The 25,880-nt window shown below is 45.0% G+C and overlaps 3 protein-coding genes and 2 long non-coding RNA genes across 5 annotated transcripts; 2 read left to right on the forward strand and 3 right to left on the reverse strand.

Annotated features, from left to right (window-relative positions):
• Positions 1–723: 723 nt before the first annotated feature.
• On the reverse strand, positions 724–1,596 carry LOC117194663. The gene is made up of 2 exons (XR_004474865.1): positions 1,415–1,596; positions 724–1,356 (listed from the first exon to the last, which is right to left on the reverse strand). It is a non-coding gene; the product is annotated as an uncharacterized LOC117194663 (long non-coding RNA).
• Positions 1,597–11,611: 10,015 nt separating this feature from the next.
• LOC117194776 lies at positions 11,612–12,684 on the reverse strand. The gene is made up of 2 exons (XR_004474920.1): positions 12,239–12,684; positions 11,612–12,180 (listed from the first exon to the last, which is right to left on the reverse strand). It is a non-coding gene; the product is annotated as an uncharacterized LOC117194776 (long non-coding RNA).
• A 2,483-nt stretch (positions 12,685–15,167) lies between these two features.
• Positions 15,168–15,722, forward strand: LOC117194513 (protein tantalus-like). The gene has a single exon (XM_033399063.1). The coding sequence runs from the start codon at positions 15,168–15,170 to the stop codon at positions 15,720–15,722; it is 555 nt and encodes a 184-aa protein (XP_033254954.1).
• A 571-nt stretch (positions 15,723–16,293) lies between these two features.
• On the reverse strand, positions 16,294–24,895 carry LOC117194514. The gene is made up of 2 exons (XM_033399064.1): positions 24,777–24,895; positions 16,294–16,521 (listed from the first exon to the last, which is right to left on the reverse strand). Exons 1-2 carry the CDS (start codon positions 24,891–24,893, stop codon positions 16,294–16,296), a joined length of 345 nt encoding a protein of 114 aa, XP_033254955.1. The 5' UTR covers positions 24,894–24,895.
• Positions 24,896–24,915: 20 nt separating this feature from the next.
• Positions 24,916–25,642, forward strand: LOC117194515. Its single transcript, XM_033399065.1, has 2 exons — positions 24,916–24,954; positions 25,041–25,642. The coding sequence occupies exon 2, from the start codon at positions 25,088–25,090 to the stop codon at positions 25,640–25,642; it is 555 nt and encodes a 184-aa protein (XP_033254956.1). The 5' UTR covers positions 24,916–24,954; positions 25,041–25,087.
• Positions 25,643–25,880: the final 238 nt, after the last annotated feature.

Genomic DNA, 25,880 nt, shown 5'->3' on the forward strand with positions numbered 1-25,880 from the left:
CCATGATCCTTCAGGGCCACCTATTAACAATCAGGATCCCTCCAACAAAGACTGCGGTGGGTCACATCTCCGTCAGACGAGGTTGCAGGGTTCCGATATAAGATATTTAGCCTTGGTTCATTTCCAAACTAACTTTACTTAAGCAATCCATAGTTCTTCATTTAAATTCCTATAAAACCTAACGCTAATAGACTTTAGTCTCTAATATAATCCTGCTATTCGATATTGTCTTACATTTATAGGGTATTACTATACAGCATATACTCGGGAAAGAATATCATAGGGGCGAGGTAGGGTATAATGATCTTAAATCTATAAAAATAGGGATATATAAATGCACGAGCTAGGTTATGTGTTCATCATAGGAACAAGAAAACTTCAAACTTCATTACGTAAACTTGGTCAGTGCCAAAACCAGACAAAAATAGGGTATATGGAAAATCGCTTAAAGGCATGAGTAATATGTGTATAAAACCGTGATCATGGTTGAAGACCAACGAATAGTCACCGCACATTCATTCTTTTCAGATGGCTTACTTGGTTCAGGATAATCACTTACGATACGATTAATAGCTTCGACTCCCACGCAGAAAGATCTTTCGTTGTGTGTTGGATGAGATGATTTGATGGGTGGATGAGTATGATGATGTGTGTGATTGTGTTGAGAATCTGCATAGATGATGAGATGAATGCGTGGCAACCAAAATCAAATAACTGTAAAAATAATCGGTATTAATACACTACTCATTTGTTCAAGTTCGATTTAGCCCATGGATAGGAATTCCCTTTTTGTTTATACCGGATTTAATTGGCTGTTGCAAATTTGTTTCGTATCAAAAGAACGTAGTTAAACAGAAAGCGGATAAAAAAAACAGGGTTTCGCATATCGGGTCTAATGTCGAAAGAAAGATAGAAAATATAACTAAATCCGAGGCGGGGTCGATGCTTCCCGGCTGGAGACCGAGTTCCTACTCGAGGTCTGAAGGTGGCACACGATTGTACCGGGCGCCGGAAAATTCTGCTGCTTCCGATGCCAAGGGTCAATGACCGCGATCCATCTGCGGCGTGAGGGTAGGTACACCCGCACACTTGATGGCTCGTGGGGCGACTGGTGTATTTGAAGAGTCAGTCAGATCATCCCCATGGGTCGAACGGGTCCCGGCGACGCTTGCAGAGCCCACCGATCGGGTTTACTGGAGGAGCAAGTCCATGCCCTCGGCTACCGCCTCATCCGAATGTCAAACGGTGGGGGTTTAACCGGTGGTACGGGCACGTGGCCAATAGAGGTCTCCGGGAATAACCAATCCGTAACTTCTAGACCAGCGTTTCAATACGTAGATACTAGTGGTGCTAATCCTACGCGGAAAGAACAGAACATTTTTCAACGGGTCGCTGTAGCTGGGTGGATAATTACCTCAACAGAATTGCACCACTGTTTTGAAAAATTTTAGTACACTGTGGGCGCTTGTTTTCCAAATGGTCGAACGGCTGCCCCAGTATTGGCAATATATAACTGGCGCGTCGACTCAAATTAAATGATCACTTTGAGCCGCACTTGGCACTTGCACTAGGCTTTGACTTTGGCTTGACCTTGGTTTAGCGACCTGGGTCAGCTCTACAATACTTCTTTTTCCACAGCCGGTCACTCTGACGGTCACGAGGAGAAAAAGAAAGAGGCTGGGAGGGCTAAGTAAAGCAACCCACGTTTTTTTCCACACTTTCTATGGTCTTCTTCTGTTATACAGAATCCAGACACAGCAATATTTCATAAAATATAGTGCATGGCAGAAAAATTGCATATCAAAGCGTTGCCGCTTGGTCGCAAAACAGCTGTTGATAAGCTTTATCAAAGCTCAAAAGATCTTCAACTCGAATTTTTTTTTCGGCCTAGTTTTATGCTGTAATTTTGGGAGTTAGCCGTGGGTAATTACAATACAAGAAGGCACGACAAGCGTCGAATATTACACCCCCCCGCTGAAATCACACTTTGGGATCTTGCTAACCAAAGCGTGATCCACACTTGGAGTGCTGAATACGATTTATTGTTTAATATCTTTTGCGTGATATTTACCAATAAAGCGACACTGGAAATCTTCCAGCTCGTAGTAGCTGTTCCCGAGTCTTTTCTTAATGCGGGCTTTCCGAAACGTAGGTGCCAGTTTCGCATTAAAGCCTTTCACAAAACTACTCTGGTCAAAATTTCGTCTATAAACTTCTTGACCCACTTGAAAGTTTGCTTCTCGGCTTCGAAGATTATAGATATTTTCGTTGCGAACATGCTGCTGTTTCATTGCTTCTGCAGCGGTCTTGCGAATTAGCTCGAAGGAATCGTCGCGATCGAAGACTACAGTTCGGTCCTCCAACATACTGAGGTTTCGTAGGAGTTGATAAGTGGAACCGCCAGTGATCATGTTTTGGCCAAAAGCAACACGATATGGGCTACTTTTGACGGCTGCATGCACGCTGGACCGTAACGCACACGTAATGAAGCTAATCTGCTCATCCCAATTGGATTGATCGGGCTTAATGTAAGCTTTGATAGCAGCGAGTACCGAGCGATTTACCCGCTCTGAGGCATTGGCTTGTGGAGCGTAGGCGGCGGTGTACGAATGTCGAGGGCATGACCGTGTACTGATACAACGGGCGCCCTGGGATTGTAAACGCCGTTTTTTCACGCGCGCTTGCTTCCAGCGGAATTTGCCAATAGGCATCCTTCAAATCGATGCTTGAGATGAACTCAGCTCGAGGAAGCCGACTGAGAATGCCATCGATCAATGGCATGGGATAAGCGTTCTTAACAGTGACTTCGTTAAGTTTCCGACTGTCGATGCATAATCGCACCTTTCCAGGTTTACGAACGAGGACCACGGGTGACGACCATGCGCTATCTGATTCTTCGATAACTCCAAGGGCTAACATTCGGTCTACCTCTACGTACATCAGCCTTTCTACGGCTGGAGACACGGCATAATGTCGTTGTTTTATTGCCTTAGCGTTGCCCACTTCAATTTCGTGCGACAGCCAGCCCGTTTTTCCCAGACCTTGCTTCGCAAAAGAGGGAAATAAGTTGACCGTCTCTGCTAACTGAGCTTGCTGCTGCTTCGACAAACACACATGTAACGTACTATCGAATGTTAAGCCTGACAACTCTGGACTGGATGATTTATGGGCTAGAAAAGCAGGTAACAAATTAAAATGAGACCAAAAGTCTATGCCTAGATATAGGTCTTGCGCCAAGGATGGGACTACAAACAGTTTCAATACTTTCTTCTGGCCTTGAAAACCCACTTCGGTGGTGACCTTGCCAATTATTGGCTGGCTCTGCCCATCCGCCGTGCGTACTGCTGCTCTCACAGGCTTGATCGGGTTCGGATTCTGAACCAGGTCGGCCGCAAACTTCCCACCTATGCAACTTATGGATGCGCCGGTATCCCTCAGTCTACTGAGCGTCCTTCACAGTACGGTGACTTCCGCATAGGGTCGCCAGTCCTTGGACGTATTAACGACTGACGCCAATACGTTAGAGCGCTCGTTTTTGCCAGTTTGCCGATATTGGAGCAATCGCTTTCGAGATCGAGTCGGTAGTTGAATTCTCTCCCCACTTGGGGTTAAAATACAAGTGTGTGACGGCATGTCTGGGAGTTTTTGTAAGTCCGGGAGTAATGGAACTGTCGAAACGTCCATTAATTGGTGTTCGTTGCTTTCGAACTGTTTGGTTTGCGTGCACCTGTCGATTGTGCACGGCTTGACGAGTTTTTTTGGATCGTTGCACCTAGAGCACGACGGCTTATACGTATCCCGTTTGCCACAGCCGTAACAAAAGACGGTGCGATCACCGACGCAGTCTTGATACCGATGCCCCTGACAACCACAGTTCCAACAGGAAAGGGTTACTGCAGCGATATCTAGCGGTTCGGTTTCATCGACCTCATCGCCTTCCTGGTCTGTCTGCACCACAATTTCATGCACCTGTCGTCGTATAGGAATACGCTTCGGCTCAGCGCTGCCCATAGGCTTAGCCACTGCTTGCAAAAAACGTTCGCGAGTACGCACTATGTTGCGCAATTGTGCTACTGACAGAATGGGAATGTATAAAATTTCATGTTGGATATCGGCCAAGAGATTCGACTTTAGCACTTCCAACAGCGACATTTCGGACATGGGGTTGACTAGTTTATCGGACAAGGTTACAATGGCTTCGTAAAATGTATCAAATAGTTCGTGCGGCTTCTGCTTTCGTTGCACTATTGCCGTACGAATTTCTAGGTCGGTACGCCCATCTCTAAATCGAGTTTTTAGGGCTGTACTTAACTGCGGCCAGGTCACGGAGGGTACGCTTTTATGGTAACGCCAAAACCACTCGCTAGCACTGGCTTCAAATAAATAAATGGCGTTTCTGGCCACTATGTCGAGATTACCCTCTAAGGTAGTCTCGATCATGCTCTCGTTGAATACGGACGCGTTCCAACATCGCTGTGAAAGACTTTGCAAAAGCAATAAAAACGGACAAGCCCACTACAGTGGCAACAACAAACAACTTACTTGTGCGAAAACGTTTAAGCGCGCGGTACTCGTGAAACTAAGTGCCGCTCGTGAATCTAAGCGCGCAGTACCAGTGGGACTAAGCGCCGCTCGGGTTCCTTAGCGCGCGGTACTCGTGTGGGCCCCGTCGCTCACGGGCCCCCAAAGCGGGCGCGACCTACGGTCAGTGCACGCGCCTACAGACTAGACCTCAACTTCGTCTGGGTTAAACGCCCAAATCTACCTGACTTAAAAATGGAACTACGTTCATCTAAGTCCCTTACTAAAGTCTCTCGTAGCATTAACAAACCGTCAACTGCTGATCCAATGAGTTCTGCTACTGCCTCAGCTCTTAAAGCCCAGCTCACTTCAGAACTGACAATACTTAATTCTACGCAAAAGCAAGTTAACGACCAACGTGCTACGGATGGTCCCAATAACATTCCCCACTACCATGCCCCACAGCCAACTGACGACCCTCATGTTTCTTGGCAGGACAGAGGAGCTCTCCCTCCTCCAAAAAGGAAACTTCACTCAACTGAACGCAGTCTCCCAAGTAGTCGAAACCCTTCTTTCGCAAACTACTATGCGCCACTCGCGGACACTGACGACCCAACTGCCGACGGTACCGAAGATATGGACCTCAGCCCTCACAAGGAGTGTAATGAATCCCCTATAACCAAACGCAACCCTCTGCCTCCTCCAATCATCATACCCGGGGTAAACGACATCGCAATGTTCTGGTCAATGCTGGATACGTTGGCAAGCCCCGAAAATTACCGTATAAAAACAAGCACTGGAGGACAAATTAGACTCCTATGCAACGACTCAACCACTTACCGCAAAATCGCCTCCGCGTTGATGGCTAAAGGCGTTCTCTGTCATAGCTACCAGTTGAAAGAACGGTCATATAGAGTAGTAATCAAAAATCTTCACCACTCCACCCCAACTGATTATATTAAGCAAGATCTCATGGCCAAGGGGCATCTAGCCCGATTCATCCACAATCCTCTTAACAGAGACACCAAGAAGCAGCTCAGCTTATTTTTCGTGAGCTTAGAGCCAAATGAAAATAATAAAGAGATTTTCAAAGTATCAGACTTCTGCAGACAAAAGATAACTGTTGAGCAGCCACAACGCAAACAGGAGATATCACAGTGTCACCGTTGTCAAGAATACGAACACACCAAAAGATATTGCAACAAAAAATTTGTTTGTGTTAAATGCGGGGGTCCGCATGCCACCATAGAATGCTCAAAGCCACAAGACGTCGAGCCCAAGTGTGCCAACTGTCTTGGCTCCCACACTGCCAATTATAGAGGTTGTAGGGTCTACCAACAGCTTCTATTGAAATTGTACCCACAACCACCACAGGTAAATTGGGAAAACACTCATCAGGCGCAACCTAGGGGAAAGAATTCCGGGCGCACCCAGAAAAACTCTCGCTCGCTCTCGAGAAGCAGCAGACAGAGGGACATGCCACGCAACGATATGTCCATTTCCCAGCCAAAAAGTCAGGAAAAACATATATCCTATGCTGAAGTCGCTAGAGGAGCCCAGCACCGATCAAGGAGTATAGCAAGAGAACCAGGAAACCGGAACCCATCCCGTACTCGTACCCAACCAGAATCACCTCACAACACGCCTCTTGAGAACAAGCTAATGAATCTTGCAGATAAGCTAGACCAATTCATGCTAATGCAAAACAGGCTTATGAAAATGCAAGAGCAGATCCTCAACATTCTCTCAGCCACTAGCCTCTCAAAATGCCTTACCGTATAGGTATTTGGAATGCGTCGGGCATAGCCAACAAAAGCCTAGAACTCAAAAACTTCATTGCATCGAATCAAATCGACATAATGCTTCTCTCGGAAACGCACTTCTGCAGCAGAACAACATTCAAACTAATAGGATACGAACTCTACACTGCAAATCATCCCTCCGATAGTTTCAGAGGAGGATCTGCTATCCTCATCCGCAGCAGCCTCAAGCACTTCCCAACCAACCCAATTACAGATGGCCAAATTCAAGCCGCTAACATGGTGCTAAGCACCTCTCTAGGAGAAACAACTATCTCGGCTATCTACTGTCCTCCTGCTACCTTATGGACAAGTTCTCAGTTCCGCTCTTTATTATCTAGTTTTGGGCCAAAATACATACATCCGACTTAACGGGAGATTCGAGTCTCCAGAAGACATTGACGCGGCTGTACGCTCGCTTAATAGCCTCATCCAGGAAGCAGCTCTCTCCGCAGAACCACCCACGTCCGAGGAGCGCTCGACCCGACCTGCTGCATCACCTGACCCTCACATCGAAAACCTTGTGCGTATCAAGAGAAGACTAAGGAAAGCTTTCATAAGAACTCACGACCCAGACACTAAAGCTCAGATGCACAGAGCGGGCAGAAACTTAAAAAAGGCCCTCGCTGAGAAAAGCAGCAAACACTTCGACGAAATGCTAAAAAGAGCCGATACAACCGAAAGTAGCCAGGTCAATCTCTGGAAACTCACCCGTGGCATCAAGAGGCAGCCACTGTGCAGCTTTCCATTAAGAAACGACAACGGTACCTGGGTGAAGTCTGACTTGGAAAAAGCAGAAGCGTTCGCTAGAAATTTAGAGCCCAGATTCACTCCAGCCGATGTAGCACCTCAAGATCACACGCGAGCACTCTCCTGGTACTTAGAAGCGCCCCTACAGATGTCGATACCAACCAAGCCAGTTTCACCTTCTGAAGTCCAAGCGGAAATAAAAGCTCTTGTGAACAACAAAACTCCTGGGCACGATTTAATAGATGCCCGCATCGCAAAACTGCTTCCACGCAAGGGAGTTATGTTTCTAGTTGCACTCTACAACGCCATCCTTCGCATCGGCCACTTCCCCACCCAATGGAAGTGTGCAATGATTGTGATGATACTAAAGCCAGGTAAACCAACGTCAGCCCTAGAGTCATACAGACCAATAATCCTACTGCCAGTTTTCTCCAAGATATTCGAAAGAATATTCTTGAGCAGAATGGTGGCAGAAAGCTGCGTCAAGGAAGCTATTCCACAGCACCAATTCGGTTTCAGAAGACAGCACGGGACTCCGGAACAAGTACACAGAGTGGCTCAACACATCCTCAACGCTTATGAAACTAAGCAATACTGCTCAGGGGTATTTCTCGACGTGAAACAAGCTTTCGACAAAGTCTGGCACAAGGGACTTTTATATAAATTAAAGATTCTACTACCCGCCCCCCAGTATTCAGTCATAAAGTCATTTTTGGGAGAAAGAACGTTTATTGTCACAATCAAGGACGCTATTTCAGACATAAAAATTATCAGAGCTGGAGTTCCACAAGGCAGCGTCCTTGGGCCAATCCTGTACACATTGTTCACAAGCCACATGCCGCTACCGCACGTCAACCCAAGCAACTTCCTGGTCGCCACTTACGCTGACGATACTGCTATTCTTTCGTCATCCACCTGCTACAGAGCCGTTGCTGAACAACTTCAAATCTACCTCGAATCCGTGGAAAAATGGGCAAAAAAATGGAACATCACAATTAACGAAACAAAGTCAGTTAACGTAAATTTTACTCTAAGAAGCAAGCACCCACCAGACCTAACCTTCAACGGAAATATAATTCCGCGCAAGAGCAGTCACTGCTACCTCGGTGTCCACTTCGATAAAAGCCTAACTTGGGGACCGCATATCAGAGCTACAGTCATCAAATGTCAAAACAAACTCAAAAAGTTGCACTGGCTCATGAACTCAAAAAGTAAGCTTCCCCTACGCAATAAAGTCATATTGTACAAGGCAACTATAATCCCTATATGGACATATGCCATTCAAGTCTGGGGATGTGCAGCGAAGACGCATCTGAATAAAATCAGAGTCATGCAAGCGAAGGCTCTAAGGGCGATGACAGGTGCCCCGTGGTTTGTTCGGACCACAATGCTGGAAAGAGATCTCCTCATCCCAAAAATTGGAGATCAAATAAACGATCATAGCAGTCGATACAACGATAGGCTCATTAACCATCCAAATGAAACAGCTAGAGGATTACTGCACCCCCAAATCCCACGCAGACTCAAACGTCTCCACCCATCGAACATAAAAAATAGAAAAATTTGCTGAATAACACATCATTAAAATGTATATATAAACCTAATCATTAAACTCTTATAATATGTAGTAAGCCAATGTAAATATCACTAATATTAGATCAAAGTTTAAGTAAAGCTGATTTCTTATAAAATAAAAAAAAAAAAATTAAAAAAAAAACCCTCTAAGGTCTGTTTGGTTTTGGATGTCTGTTTGGATATATGAAATCTTCCACCGACATGGACGAATTTCCGGAAAACCGCACCTTCCATCCTGCGATTATTTGTCCAATCCTATCGGGTCGTAGTCCCGCTATCTGTTGGGATCCCAATGGGGTTACCGAGACAGCCGAATCATTAGCCTGATTTATCGGGGCACCTACGGACTCTCGAGTTGGTATGTGGAACAACTGTTCGAAGGTTTGGTTTTCTCCACTAGGCTGTGAAGATCCAGCAGCTTGGTCATTCGGCGGCTGTACCGTTGGACTTGCCAAATGTTGGAATCCTATTTCCATAGTCTGAGTCATATGAGTCATGGCTTGAGACAACAACCCGATTTGACCCATAGCGTCCGTCAACGCCTGTGCCATTTAAGCCAAGCCTGGGCTTGCTTCATTCGCTGGCTCGCTACTCGGAACTGGCATGATTGAAACACCGACTTCAGTTGGACCAACAGAAGGTAAATTTTCAGTATTCGCAGCTGGAGCTGCTGTCACACGCTGTGATCTGGTTCTTATTAGAAGCTGAGAAGACTCTACATTCGAGGCGGATGCCTGCGCTACGGCTAACTCCTCCGCTAAGCTAGGAGCGGATGATTGTAAGGGCTTGTTGCACGCCGGGCACACGGTCTTTGCACCTCTTCTCGTATTAAAACAAACTAAATGAAATACGTGGTTACAACTTGTTCTTAAAAGCTGTGTCCGATATTCTACCTGTCTTACGCAAATACAGCAGATAATATCGGAATGGTCGTTTGGATCAATCTCGTCAAAACTCCCATTTAATGACATCCTATCCTAATTTGACTAATATATGATTTTCTGTTCTACTCTTGATTATTAACTTTTAACGATCGATATATCTACTCTGTATCCACAAAATTCGGAAACCACGCACCCTTCGTCTAATAGGAATGTGTCCCCCACTGACTCTGGTGATATTATTAACGATCGACAATCCGATGCCCCTCTACTTATACTGTAGGTCGCAAAAACACAAAAAAGTTCTGGATCGCGGACCACCAAATTGTCCAGAACCACAGTACAGCAGAGCCATTCCACCTACGTCTGTCAAACACAAAAAAAACGGAACAACAATAGAAAAACTGAAGAAGAAGACATAGTTTATGCTGACCCAGGAAATATACCATCTCCGATTCTATTGCCTTCGTTCGCGGGCAGGCCGTAGCTCTAAGCCACTGACTAACCTGATCCAGGCCAAAACGGCAGACAATGATCAGCAACGGTATGGACAAGTTCCTCCCCCAAACATCACGCTCCCACCTTTGTGGGTAGGCAGTAGAGATAATCCACTTTGAAACCTAATCCGACAGAAAAATTGGAACGCGCTATTTAGCAGAGTGGCCTATCCGGCCAGATACTACAGGTTCGTTGCTATGCCTAGTAAGTTGATTAACCTCGAGCGCGGGGCTTTAAGTCCTGTTTGCAACTGCTACGCAATCCAGCTACTCGAAGTCAATCCCCCAGACAATGCACGACCATGCATATCTCTTGGGAATTAATGGATAAAGGAATAAGTCTTATGACACTGCCTTGAGATGCAGCTCGCATTGGTGTTGATGACTTTATACAAATTTTCTTGGTCGGGGCATGCCGAAGAAGGGCCCCACGTTGGGCGCCAAAATTTGTATATGTGTATAGTTCTTAAAAAACGTTCTTAAAACCCTGCCATAAAATCGGGACAGACTTTTCGAAGGGGAGTAGGAAGTACGCGCTGGCTTCGGCTTTTGTCTCTGGTCGGCGGGGTGTGGGCATGGAGGATATTTTACTACCCATTTAGAGCTCTGGCAAATGGTCGAGATAAGAATTTATATAAAAAATTAAGTCGCGTACGAGTAGGGAAAGGATACTAGGAAACGGGATACCGGGTGTCAAAGGGACAGATCAGCATGGATACGTAAACGAAGAAGATCACCGGTCAGATCTTTGTCGGCTGCGGTATCGCCCATTGGCGAGAACGCCCACCCTACCATGATCCTTCAGGGCCACCTATTAACAATCAGGATCCCTCCAACAAAGACTGCGGTGGGTCACATCTCCGTCAGACGAGGTTGCATGGTTCCGATATAAGATATTTAGCCTTGGTTCATTTCCAAACTAACTTTATTTAAGCAATCCATAGTTCTTCATTTAAATTCCTATAAAACCTAACGCTAATAGAATTTAGTCTCTAATATAATCCTGCTATTTGATATTGTCTTACATTTATAGGGTATTACTATACAGCATATACTGGGGAAAGAATATCATAGGGGCGAGGTAGGGTATAATGATCTTAAATCTATAAAAATGATTAGTAGTAGGTATATATAAATGCACGAGCTAGGTTATGTGTTCATCATAGGAACAAGAAAACTTCAAACTTCATTACGTAAACTTGGTCAGTGCCAAAACCAGACAAAAATAGGGTATATGGAAACTCGCTTAAAGGCATGAGTAATATGTGTATAAAACCGTGATCATGTTTGAAGACCAACGAATAGTCACCGCACATTCATTCTTTTCAGATGGCTTACTTGGTTCAGGATAATCACTTACGATACGATTAATAGCTTCGACTCCCACGCAGAAAGATCTTTCGTTGTGTGTTGGATGAGATGATTTGATGGGTGGAGGAGTATGATGATGTGTGTGATTGTGATGAGTATCTGCATAGATGATGAGATGAATGCGTGGCAACCAAAATCAAAAAACTGTAAAAATAATCGGTACTAATACACTACTCATTTGTTCAAGTTCGATTTAGCCCATGGATAGGAATTCCCGTTTTGTTTATACCGGATTTAATTGGCTGTTGCAAATTTTTTCCGTATCAAAAGAACGTAGTTAAACAGAAAGCGGATAAAAAAAACAGGGTTTCGCATATCGGGTCTAATGTCGAAAGAAAGATAGAAAATATAACTAAATCCGAGGCGGGGTCGATGCTTCCCGGCTGGAGACCGAGTTCCTACTCGAGGTCTGAAGGTGGCACACGATTGTACCGGGCGCCGGAAAATTCTGCTGCTTCCGATGCCAAGGGTCAATGACCGCGGTCCATCTGCGGCGTGAGGTTAGGTACACCCGCACACTTGATGGCTCGTGGGGCGACTGGTGTATTTGAAGAGTCTGTCAGATCATCCCCATGGGTCGAACGGGTCCCGGCGACGCTTGCAGAGCCCACCGATCGGGTTTACTAGAGGAGCAAGTCCATGCCCTCGGCTACCGCCTCATCCGAATGTCAAACGGTGGGGGTTTAACCGGTGGTACGGGCACGTGGCCAATAGAGGTCTCCGGGAATAACCAATCCGTAACTTCTAGACCAGCGTTTCAATACGTAGATACTAGGGGTGCTAATCCTACGCGGAAAGAACAGAACATTTTTCAACGGGTCGCTGTAGCTGGGTTGATAATTACCTCAACAGAATTGCACCACTGTTTTGAAAAATTTTAGTACACTGTGGGCGCTCGTTTTCCAAATGGTCGAACGGCTGCCCCAGTACTGGCAATATATAACTGGCGCGTCGACTCAAATTAAATGATCACTTTGAGCCGCACTTGGCACTTGCACTAGGCTTTGACTTTGGCTTGACCTTGGTTTAGCGAACTGGGTCAGATCTACAAGACTTCTTTTTCCACTGCCGGTCACTCTGACGGTCACGAGGAGAAAAAGAAAGAGGCTGGGACGGCTAAGTACAGCAACCCACGTTTTTTTCCACACTTTCTATGGTCTTCTTCTGTTATACAGAATCCAGACACAGCAATATTTCATAAAATATAGTGCATGGCAGAAAAATTGCATATCAAAGCGTTGCCGCTTGGTCGCAAAACAGCTGTTGATAAGCTTTATCAAAGCTCAAAAGATCTTCATATCGAATTTTTTTTTCGGCCTAGTTTTATGCTGTAATTTTGGGAGTTAGCCGTGGGTAATTACAATACAAGAAGGCACGACAAGCGTCGAATATTACACAATACAGTTAAAAAAACAGACGCCTGCTGCCTCTGGCCCACGCACTGTGCGACGACGTCCAGAGCAGCCATTGAGCCGTTCCCAGGCACCACAACAGCATCAGCTACAGCAGCTGCAACAGCAGCCGCAGCGCGAACAACAACAGCGACAGCAGCAGCAGCAGCAGTTTGCCAACAACCGCTCCCGGCAGAAGATGCAGCCGAAACGCCAATCTTTCGTGGGATCCTGCAGCCAGGCACTGTTGGAGAATACGCAGAGGATGACGCGATTGGAAAAGAGGCTGATCACTTCCAGATGTCACTACTCACCTCGCTCATCCAATCCCAGGCAGTGACGGCAACTCCAGCAGTTCCAGAAACATCGGAAAATCCACCAACAATGCCAGCAGCAACAGTGGTTGCCCCAGCTCCAGCAGCCAGGCGGTCAAAGAAACCACCACGATCAGAGCCACCACAAAAAACGTTAGGGCCAACGCCAGCCGCCATTCCAGAGACGGATCCTGAAATGGATGAAGAAAATGATGACGATGAGATGTGGACAGATGACGACTCCATGGATGACATTAAGGCCTACGCCCGCAACATGAGGTACCATCTTGACAACCAGATATCCTGGAATGCTGTGTACTAATTGGAAACATCTCTGCCACTGCATTGGATTAAATGACAAATGCATATCACTCGCATGCCACAACAAAAATGAACAACGGACGCTGCCGCCATCAAAGCATTCAGAGTGCTATGTGTACCTGGAATGGAAATACACACACACACACTCACATCCATTACACTTGGGCCGCCGGACCTGTGCCGTTCGAGTTATGCGTGTCGTTGTCCGCCATTGCCCACAGCTGGTGGCCGGACCAGTGCCACTCGCTCTACATTAGGGCCACAATTGCCGACGCACACACACACTCACATCCATTTCACTTTGGCGGCCGGACCCGTGTCGTTAGAGGTATGTGTGTCGTGTACGCCATCGTCCTTAGTTGGTGGCCGGACCAGTGCCACTCGCTCTACATTAGGGCCACAATTGCCGACGCACACACACACTCACATCCATTTCACTTTGGCGGCCGGACCCGTGTCGCCACAGTAATATGTGTGCCGTCTACTCCTGGCTCCCAGCTGGTGGCCGGACCAGTGCCACTGGTTCTCCAAGAGGGCAGCCAGAGCCACAACGACGACGAGGTGCTAATTGCACCTTCTTCTGACGACTTCGGACGACGCCAATTTCGACGACCAGGGGGGACGACGGGGTCGGCCGGTATGCAACGCAATGTCTTCACAAGCATTGTGTTTTGCTATGCCGGCCGATGCTCCGCTGTTTCTTGTCTTCCCTGTAATTATAGAAAAAGATATAGACATTATTTTAAATTGTGATGTTTATTGTAATATTGTAAACGTAAATCAATTGTACCTGTTTTGTCTCGTCTTTGTTCCAGTGTAGTATCTCTTTTATTACCTGTTTTTCCGTCGTCTTCACTCCAGTCTACTACTTATCTGTATTGTTATTTCTGCAAGTGCTTGTCTCTTTTTATTTAGTATATTTCCTCTTATTTTCCACGCAAAGCACCTGCATTGTTTAACTTTTCTCTTTATCTATTCCTCAATTGACTACGTGTTGCAACACTGCACTTTCTGAATTTTCGATCTCATTTCTTTAACCCCCCCCCCCCCCCCCCCCATTGTTATTTTCGTAATTAGTGCGGTTCTCCGACACCCCACTACAAAATTATTACAATCTGTGATAAATCTTCGGCGGCAACGGTGCTGACAATTGATTATCGGTTTCAAATCGACTTTCAAATCAGCATCAGTTGCCGCCACACCACCACTACGGCCTAAATTGAGCCAAAAATGCTAGTCTTCGCATAAAACAACTACGCCCCCTATAAACTGCCCGCCCACATGTGCATGCTACATTCCTAGTCGTCTGCCCTCAGCAGGCGGCAAGGGTAGTAGATGGGACTGAAGACCACATACCGCATTACAGCCAACAAAACATCAAGTTGACGAACTCACAGGGGACTGCAAATCAAATTTTAAGTTAGGGAGAATTACAAAGAAGAGACAGCATACTTTTGACAAGTATGGCCCCACTTCACTTTCTTGACTCACACCACACACACACACACACTTGCAAATGGAAAGTCGTGTCGTGAACGTTGTGGAGTCGAGACGTGTCTGAGGTTTAGTCCCTCCGTCAAAGTGCCGAATATTTTGTCCCTCTCTTTTTGCCTGCAAAGAAAAAACTTGAAGGCAAAGCTAAAGGTAAAGGAAGTACTCGGTTCTGCGGCCATCGGACAGTCGTAACTCATTTCTCATTTCAGCCGGGAGTATACCGGGGGATACAGGAGCTGTGGCAACCGCGACTATGGTTCGGCGCCAAATGCCGCCGCGCGCCTGCAAGAGCAAGAGCCAGAGCGCCGCCAGGCCCAGTCTTAGTCCCAGCCGCCTGGCCAAGAAGCCCAGCCTGACGCCGACCACCGGTTCTCAGGCGCCATCGCAGACCATCGCAAAGTCGAGGCCCACCGGTCTCGAGACGATTTTTGAACGGCCCGGCAATGAGGACGACGGGCCCACCAGCAGCCATGCCGTGGCATTCGGCGAGTGCCAGCGCCGCGTCCTCGCCCTGGGTACGGGCGAAAAAAAAAGAACCCTGTCGCAGAAGAGCTGCCTGAAGGTGCGCAACACCTTGGGCGAACGCAGCACCCGGCACATGATGACACTGCGGGCGTCCCGCACTACTTTGGACAGCGTAATGCTCGGGGGCTCGGACGATGAAGGCGAGTCGGTCGGAGTCGCTCCCGCAGTCGCTCCCGTAGCTGCTCCCGAAGTCGTTCCCGCTGGAGGAAATGCCGGTACAAATCAGCCGGCACCATTCGTGCTGCGCACCAGCAGGAGGCTCAAGAGTCTGCCTCCGTTTTAGATTGTTGCACCTTCCACCCTCCAAATGAAAGAAAAAGAATAAAGAAAAGAAAAGCAAAGAAAAGAAAAACCCTCTACAGAATGTCTCTTTTGCTCTCATTGTAAATTGAAGCGCCTCTTTCGGCGGAACCTACCCCAAGAGCGGAAAGCGGAGATCAATTAGAATTGTGAACCCCAAAGCGAGCGATTGATACGATACACTCACGAGTACTCATGCCCAAGCCCGAGTACTCTGTCCAGCATCCACATCGGGGAATCAACATAAATGGGTGGCTCCGCGGACGGTGTTCCAGCAGTCGCGCTTGGGCGGTCCGAGTGAGCAGTAACGGATCTTCTGCAGAAATCAGTGCATAGATACAGTATCTGAAGGATCAAAGTGTTGAAAATCAATTAAAAGGTGATCATCCATCCCACGACAAGGAGAGGGGGCAGGGGGCGAATGGCGCCACACAGATTTCTGTACGGGCCTCTGAAAGGGAATCGAATCGAATCGCTCCAAATTGGCGTTGGAATGTCCAATAATAAACGGTAGATTCTATTACTCGTTAACCCCGCGGGTCAATGAGAGAGAACTATGGCAAAAGATACAAAGTAGCTGCTGTACCCTTGCCACAGCCACAGATACAGATACATGCCTCTGAGAGTGTGGCAGTACTTGAATTAACCTTTGCGTGCCGTCTGTCTCTGTCCGTGTCTGTGAATAAATCGCGGGTCTTGGCTCGAGTAACACTATTCCTCCGTCCTTCGTCGTACCGATAGATGGACGAGGCTTCTGGCACGACGACAACCGATGGCAAGTCCTGTAGTGTACCAGAGTTAAATATATATATATGTAAACAGATATATAGGCCCTCGGTATCAGCAGATGACCATGACTGACTTAAGGACGGCGTACAAATAGGGTTGGTCGTGTGCACTCTTGCTAGGCTCGGGTCTAGCTCGCCGGATGGTCGGGGTTCTTCCTCGCCTAATTGTACTATCGTACTCCACTACATTTAAATAGTGCACTTTACGGGAAACTATAAGTGATTATACAAAAACAAAGTAAACTGAAATACTGATAGCGCCGACACGCCAAATAAAAGCCCTACTGAACCATTTCTATTTAGAGAGAACCTAGGTGTTGATTGCCCCTCTCTTCTGTACCCACCCTACCATGACAATGCGTTCGAGTTCTTGCATTGTCCCTTGATGAATCCTTTACTAAGGTTTACCACATTTTATAAGATCCTGGCACGGATACTCGACAGGCCATTTTTATGATTTTAAAGATTCATTTCAATCCAAAAAGATTCATATTTTAATATAATGTGAGACTTCAATTTCAATATTCATTACGTTGCAGTTGTAGAAACACAACAATTGACTTAGCTTCTAATTTGTGGGTAATATTTCCTTAATCCTAATTATCATATAAGTTTAGTTATAAATTCATTATTTTAAAGCATGAAAACATTAGGGTATAGATATATATATATATATATAAACGAGAGAATAAGAATCGAAATCGTAAACCAAAGCTAGATCAGACTGGGGTGCATTATACACACTGAGCAGACGGGTTTGAATCATTATACACTGTATGCATATCTACACTTTCAAGTTAATAGGCTCTTTTGACCAAACTACTTTTTGCTGTACATAATTACTCACTCCGGCGTTATTGTCTTACGCTGATCGTTGGGCCCAATGATGTCGTAGATGTTGACCGCAGCTGTTTAAAATATGGAAATCATAAATATATAATGCATACAATACAATTACGCTACAAACACCGTCGCATAGTCATCAGTCAGTTGTTTTGGTTTTCATAATACAGACAGAAATTTAATTGTTATGCTCTATCGCGAAAATTGAACCAAAAGGTAGCAAACGAAGACAATTTAGTGTGCATATGCACATATGTATGTAGGTATGTACGCGCGTAACATCAAAGAGGGGTGTTAATAAAGTTTCAGTTACATTACGTTAAACTGCTGATGTTTATGCGTTGGAACTTGATAATGAATTAAATGTAAATTGGACAAAACTCGATCCTGTGCTGCTGCTTTGTAGACTGTTGACCGCCTGAAGTTGGTTAGAGGTCAACAGGTGCGATGTATATGGTTCCGGGCCGTACTGACGAATCTTCCGCCAAGCTTGTATTTAGTTATTTATGTCTGAGCAGCACTAAATATTCTTGGCGATTAAGGCTGATCTGTTCCACTTGGATCTTTGGAGATTCCGACTTGGTGGCAATATAAGGTCCAGAAAAGATGAATTATGGATGGAGTTGGAGAAACCTCGACAACTGTTCGCCTAAGCCAGCTCCCAGGGTAGTCTTCTCGAGACTATACCGCGATGGGGCAGCTTAGGTACACCTCCCTGCAACATAGGTTATGTCAGCACGTGCACGGCACTAATATGAAAACATACTTCTTTTCCCAAATATATCTGCACTAAATTCTTGTCATTCACTGACCACTGAACTGTACGGCACTTGTAACTATATGCTTCCAGCATATATTTGTGGAAATATATATATTTTCCGGATAGCACTATATATATGTGTGTGCAATATGTATGTTGCTCGCACTCGGAAATTTTCACGTCTTTACAGATCGATCAACTTTCTTATATTGTTCAAAGCAGTAATAGACGATGGACTGAGTAGCCAGTGCAGCAGAGCTTTTGAGCTTTTTACTAACTGTGCAATCGTATGATCCAGAACATTCGCAGCAGCATAAAACGATCGTCTAATGCACAGCATAGCTTAACTGTGCAATCGTACGATTGCCGTCTATGCTTCCCACTGTCCGTCGCTTGTATGTGTTCGTGGGCGTTCGGACTTAAGAGCGGCTAAGGCTTTGATCCAACCTTAAGAGCGGCTAAAGCTTGATCGTTCGAAATATCACTAGGGGGTCTCACGAGACGAAAGAAGATAACCAATTCCCTATATTTTGTGCTGGCTACTACACCACAGATAATTATACAAGACCTGCTCGACGAATAATTATCTGAAGAACTTGATTAGGAGAGATTATTTCCTGATTTGAATGTCTTTCAGATGATACACGCCGAGATATTTCTTGTTCCCATCGACCAATTCGTAATAGTACGGACTTCGCTTTTTAATTACCTGAGCGGGAATGAACACAGGGGCTAGTTTAGAACTAAACTTTTTTATAGCACTACTTTGTGTGAAATTTCTAGCATATACCAAATCTCCAATCTTTAATTGTGTATCACGGCAGCGCAAATTGTATCTATGCGAATTTTCTTCGTGTGCCTTATTGACATTCGCTTTAGCCTGTTGCCGGATTAGCTGCAAGGAATCGGGGTTCTCCATTCTAGTATCGTCGTTCAAAAGGTCTAGTTTACGCAAGAGTGCGTAATCCTTCCCATTCAACATCATGTTTTGACCAAATGCTAGAAAATATGGAGAATACCCTGTACTCCTATGTAAGGTAGATCTCAATGAACCACTAATGGCATTTAGGTAACAGTCCCAATTGGAATGTTCGTTACCGATATAAGCTCGTATCGCAGCTATCACGGATCTGTTCAGTCGCTCGCTGGCCTTCGCTTGCGGTGAATAAATAGCTGTGCATTTTTGTGTTATACCGAAGCTATTTAAAAATGCCTGAAAGTAGCTAGATTTAAATTGGGATCCATTGTCTGACAAGATGACTTCTGGCACCCCAAATGTATAAAAGAGAGACCCTTCCAGATATTCACAGATCTTAGGGGCTGTAAATTTCTTCAAGGGACACAGAAAATGGAACTTAGTATTGTGATCAACAACTATGAGCAATCCTATGTTTCCCTTTTTTGTGCGGGGGTATGGTCCTAAGAGATCTATGTATAATTTCTGAAACGGCCTATCCGAAGTGAATGGTTTACCCATAGGAGGTCTAAGAATCATATTCGGACTCTTGGTCGTGCGACAAACGGTGCATTCAGATATGTACTTGCGCGTCTGGCTAACCATGCGAGGCCAGAATAAATATCTTTTAAGCTTCTCTATGGTTTTACTCATCCCACAATGTGCGGAGCTAGGGGCGTCATGAGCTTGATATAATACGTTCGTAATTAACCCTGACGGAACCCAAAGTTTCCATGATGCGTTCTCTTGAGACTCATCTCCCGAAGCGAATACTGTCCTTTTGAAAACTTGACCGTCTATCACTTTCAAGTCTGGGAACTTACTCTGATTCTGTTGAATACTTTCTATTAAACTCAGATACTCAGCTGATTTGAATTGATCTGAGTCTAGATCAACCATGGGGTTTATTTGCGTGAGCTCCTCTATAGCCGGTTCATCCTGACGCGATAGAGTGTCAGCGACAACATTCAGTGTCCCTTTCTATGTAGGATATTAAATGTGAAACTACGCAATTTCATAGACCATCTGGCTAATCTACCCGATAAATCCTTTTGTTGCATTAACCATTTAAGTGCTGCGTGATCGGTTATGACTACGAAGTCCTGTCCCTCAATATAAGAGCGGAATTTTTTTATTCCCTTCAGGTAAAGGAGTAAATGAAAAATGATATGCCGTAGGCAGGGTTTCCTCTACTGTTTGTGAGCTGATCTTAGGCTCCCTTAAACTTTGGTCGTTCGTTAAACTAGTAGGTGATTCTTGCAAACTTTTTTCTAAGGATGTGTCTGCTTGTTGTTGTTTAACACATCCTTCTGCCGGTTTCCCGGAGGGTTACATTTGGGACATACCGGTTTGTAAGTATCTTTTGTTCCACACCCGTAGCAAAAGATCTTACGAGGACCTACACAATCGTCAAATTTATGACCTTTGTTGTCACAGTTCCAGCAAGTTGGAACTGACTGTGAAGTACGACGTTGTATTTGACACACTTCATTATGCTCGACCAAGTCATCGAATAGCTGCTCGCTATCGTCTGGACCTGACAATTCCGATACGTATGAGCGAAGAGTCCTTTGCTTGACCGATCTTATATCGTTATAAAACTGCTCGTGCTTACGTACCTCTCGTCGTAATAACGATCTATTGGCAATCTTTAAGTGAAGAAGCTCGTGGTGAAGAGTGGGCTTGGAATTTCTAATAAGTAGATTCACAACATCTTCTTCTGTAACCGAATTTTGAAGCCTATCCACGAGATCTTCGATAGCATATTGAAAGTCATCGAAGGATTCGTTTTCGCCCTGACGACGTTTCCTAATCTTTTCCCAGATATCATAGTCGGTCTCAACATCTTCAAATCTTCTTCTAAACTCTATACAAAACGTATCCCAATTAAAGTTTGGGTAATTTCGATGGAATTTCCAGTACCAATCACTAGCTTTTCCCGCGAATAAAAGATACAAGTGATCACAAAGCAATTGATAATTGTTATAAAGATTTTGTTGCGTTAGAGAACGTACTCGATAAATAAACTCATCCATCCTCATGCAAGTTTTTGAACCATCGAATTTAATGCGCCAATTCTGCATTATACTGGAAACTTTTGCTGGTGCTACGTGTGAGCTCGAATTACTTCGATTTGCACTCGCTCTTGAAAAATCTAAAAGAACTTCTGCGTGACTATCTCGTGCTTGACCGATACCCACGTTATTTGTTTGGTTAATGTTATTGTCACCGGAAACATCGGGAGAGATATGTTCTGGTTGCGTCAGCTGGAGTGACGCTAATTGACTTTGAATCGAAGATTCAATTGTTTTGCTTAAAAATGAAGTTAGTTGTTCCATTAACTGAGCCTGTTGAATGCTTACAGCAGACTGGACGTAGTTAGCGATTTCCACTTGAGAGGTTATTGGAAGGGTTGTGTTGTTGGTTTCAGTTTCTGTTAGTGAGCGATCTAACCTGGATCGTTGAGTTGCTCTCGTATTCATACCCCTTCTAATAAACTTTTGGCCCTTTTTAGGTCGATTAGACGTTCCGTCTATTGTGCTAAAAGATTCGTTAGCACTAGTTGGTCGTGTTCCTTCGGCGTTAAGCTCGGCTGACAACGGGTTGTTAGAGAATGTTAGTGCCAGAGCAGAACAATCTAATGAACAGGTGGGACATTTTGGGTTTGTCCTAATCTGTTCCAAAATACAAAGTTTATGGAATTTGTGTCTACACGGGGTGTTGGCTATAATCTCACTAGTTCCCAATACTTCGTTGCAAATTCCACAAAATGGTTCTGCTTCCTGCAACGCAGTTGTTATGTCATCTGTACTTCGCCTTACAGCCATTGTATATCAGACAATATTTAAGGAATTAAAGAAAAAAAAACAATAAAAAAATTATATAAGAAGGTATTAATTGTAATAATAATGTCTGTCTTTCCCACATGCCAGAATACTTACGAAATATCTATTTGGTTTCAGTAGGCTTTTCTATTTTCGTTAATATGGACTAATTATCAGTTAATGACCTCGTGCACTGAATCATTGGACAACTATCGCGATTTGGCAATATAAAATTGTAAATCCGAATAACTCAAGATGCCTAAAGTGAAAAAGCAGGTTTGCTTTGGTCGATCAATCCAAAATAAACTGAATTGGAACCGCTAAATCCTAAAACAATTCCTGTTTATTCTGATCACTGTATGATATTGCATAACTGTCTCTGATACTCACAATTCGATACTGTAGGTCTGTTTTGGTCAACCAATCCGAAATAAAATGAATTGCAGTTGCTAAATCCGAAAACCGAGTCAAAGTATAAATTTTGAAATCTTTAACCTTTGTGCAATATTTTGCAAAAGAAAATGTGTCGTTGAAATTTTGATGTATTACCGGTTGAGCTTGGAGAACCAAGGCAAGATTTGCTTGTCTTATTAAAATAAACGGCCTATATAGTAAGACACTATAAATCCAAATTTTAATATCGGCTCTGAATTGGTTTTAGATTCTAAGGCAAGTTGCCTGGCCCCAACGTTGGGCGCCATAAATGTGTAGTGTACCAGAGTTAAATATATATATATGTAAACAGATATATAGGCCCTCGGTATCAGCAGATGACCATGACTGACTTAAGGACGGCGTACAAATAGGGTTGGTCGTGTGCACTCTTGCTAGGCTCGGGTCTAGCTCGCCGGATGGTCGGGGTTCTTCCTCGCCTAATTGTACTATCGTACTCCACTACATTTAAATAGTGCACTTTACGGGAAACTATAAGTGATTATACAAAAACAAAGTAAACTGAAATACTGATAGCGCCGACACGCCAAATAAAAGCCCTACTGAACCATTTCTATTTAGAGAGAACCTAGGTGTTGATTGCCCCTCTCTTCTGTACCCACCCTACCATGACAATGCGTTCGAGTTCTTGCATTGTCCCTTGATGAATCCTTTACTAAGGTTTACCACATTTTATAAGATCCTGGCACGGATACTCGACAGGCCATTTTTATGATTTTAAAGATTCATTTCAATCCAAAAAGATTCATATTTTAATATAATGTGAGACTTCAATTTCAATATTCATTACGTTGCAGTTGTAGAAACACAACAATTGACTTAGCTTCTAATTTGTGGGTAATATTTCCTTAATCCTAATTATCATATAAGTTTAGTTATAAATTCATTATTTTAAAGCATGAAAACATTAGGGTATAGATATATATATATATATATATAAACGAGAGAATAAGAATCGAAATCGTAAACCAAAGCTAGATCAGACTGGGGTGCATTATACACACTGAGCAGACGGGTTTGAATCATTATACACTGTATGCATATCTACACTTTCAAGTTAATAGGCTCTTTTGACCAAACTACTTTTTGCTGTACATAATTACTCACTCCGGCGTTATTGTCTTACGCTGATCGTTGGGCCCAATGATGTCGTAGATGTTGACCGCAGCTGTTTAAAATATGGAAATCATAAATATATAATGCATACAATACAATTACGCTACAAACACCGTCGCATAGTCATCAGTCAGTTGTTTTGGTTTTCATAATACAGACAGAAATTTAATTGTTATGCTCTATCGCGAAAATTGAACCAAAAGGTAGCAAACGAAGACAATTTAGTGTGCATATGCACATATGTATGTAGGTATGTACGCGCGTAACATCAAAGAGGGGTGTTAATAAAGTTTCAGTTACATTACGTTAAACTGCTGATGTTTATGCGTTGGAACTTGATAATGAATTAAATGTAAATTGGACAAAACTCGATCCTGTGCTGCTGCTTTGTAGACTGTTGACCGCCTGAAGTTGGTTAGAGGTCAACAGGTGCGATGTATATGGTTCCGGGCCGTACTGACGAATCTTCCGCCAAGCTTGTATTTAGTTATTTATGTCTGAGCAGCACTAAATATTCTTGGCGATTAAGGCTGATCTGTTCCACTTGGATCTTTGGAGATTCCGACTTGGTGGCAATATAAGGTCCAGAAAAGATGAATTATGGATGGAGTTGGAGAAACCTCGACAACTGTTCGCCTAAGCCAGCTCCCAGGGTAGTCTTCTCGAGACTATACCGCGATGGGGCAGCTTAGGTACACCTCCCTGCAACATAGGTTATGTCAGCACGTGCACGGCACTAATATGAAAACATACCTCTTTTCCCAAATATATCTGCACTAAATTCTTGTCATTCACTGACCACTGAACTGTACGGCACTTGTAACTATATGCTTCCAGCATATATTTGTGGAAATATATATATTTTCCGGATAGCACTATATATATGTGTGTGCAATATGTATGTTGCTCGCACTCGGAAATTATCACGTCTTTACAGATCGATCAACTTTCTTATATTGTTCAAAGCAGTAATAGACGATGGACTGAGTAGCCAGTGCAGCAGAGCTTTTGAGCTTTTTACTAACTGTGCAATCGTATGATCCAGAACATTCGCAGCAGCATAAAACGATCGTCTAATGCACAGCATAGCTTAACTGGGCAATCGTACGATTGCCGTCTATGCTTCCCACTGTCCGTCGCTTGTATGTGTTCGTGGGCGTTCGGACTTAAGAGCGGCTAAGGCTTTGATCCAACCTTAAGAGCGGCTAAAGCTTGATCGTTCGAAATATCACTAGGGGGTCTCACGAGACGAAAGAAGATAACCAATTCCCTATATTTTGTGCTGGCTACTACAGTCCCTGGATGAGGCGCCGGTGGCCGCAGGACTGGAGCCCACACAGCCGATCGGCTTCCCGCAGCTCTTCCGCTTCTCCACCTGCGGGGAGATCGCGTGGCTCTTCTTTGGGTTCCTCATGTGCTGCGTCAAGGCATTGACCCTGCCCGCAGTGGTCATCATTTACAGCGAGTTCACAGCAGTGAGTACCGGGCACAGATACTCCCGCAGATGCAGATTCAGATACTCCAACCACAATCTCTCTCCCTTCGATTCTCAAATCCGTAGCCCTCTCCGCTGCCACGAACATCACCACGCTGTCGTTTCCCTTCACGATGGCCAACAGCAGCGGCGGCGGGTACACCATTCCCACGGGGACCCTGAGCATCCTTCCCATCGCGGCGAACGCCCAGCTGCCGACCATCACGACAACGGCCAGTGGCTACGAGCCCAATGACGTCATCACCACGATCCCCGTCTCGCTCTCCATTCAGCGCTTCCCCTCGTCCCTGTCCATCGTGGACCTGGCCCAGGAGCAGGACGGCTACAGCAACAGTGGCTCCAGCAACGGCAGGACCGTGGGGCCGGGTGCGGGCGGCGGCGGCGGCATCACCACCACGGCCCTCCTGTCCGTGAAGCCCCTGAACGGCAGCGGCAACGGCAACATTTCGCGGAACAACAGCTTCAGTCTGAGCTTCAACCTGCAGGACCCCACAGTGCGCTCCTCGGTGCGTTCGGCAGGAGCCCCCACAGTGGATACAGTGGACAACTCTTCATCCGGTGGCACGATCGCCCTGCCCCAGAGCGGCGCCACGGCAACGGCCACGAGTGCTACCTCAACCCTCGCCAAACACAGTCCCGAGGCCAAGACAGGAGAGGTCTATGTCTGAGCGGAGGAACAGGACCCCTATTCCGACCCATCCACTGGATTATAGCTTTCGTCGTAGGTTTAAGCACCCCCTTCCAGAACCACTGATACGATATTATCATCTAGGAAAAAGAACAAAACAAGAGTAATCCTCTCTTCGGATTGTACATACATATGCACACATCAATATACATACATATATAGCCCACAGACGATATCGTATCGTAATGGATCGTATCGTACGGCACACGCGAGTCTTT

The sequence above is a fragment of the Drosophila miranda genome (assembly GCF_003369915.1).
Source record: "Drosophila miranda strain MSH22 chromosome Y unlocalized genomic scaffold, D.miranda_PacBio2.1 Contig_Y3_pilon, whole genome shotgun sequence".
In the NCBI taxonomy this organism is placed as follows: Eukaryota; Metazoa; Arthropoda; class Insecta; order Diptera; family Drosophilidae; genus Drosophila; species Drosophila miranda.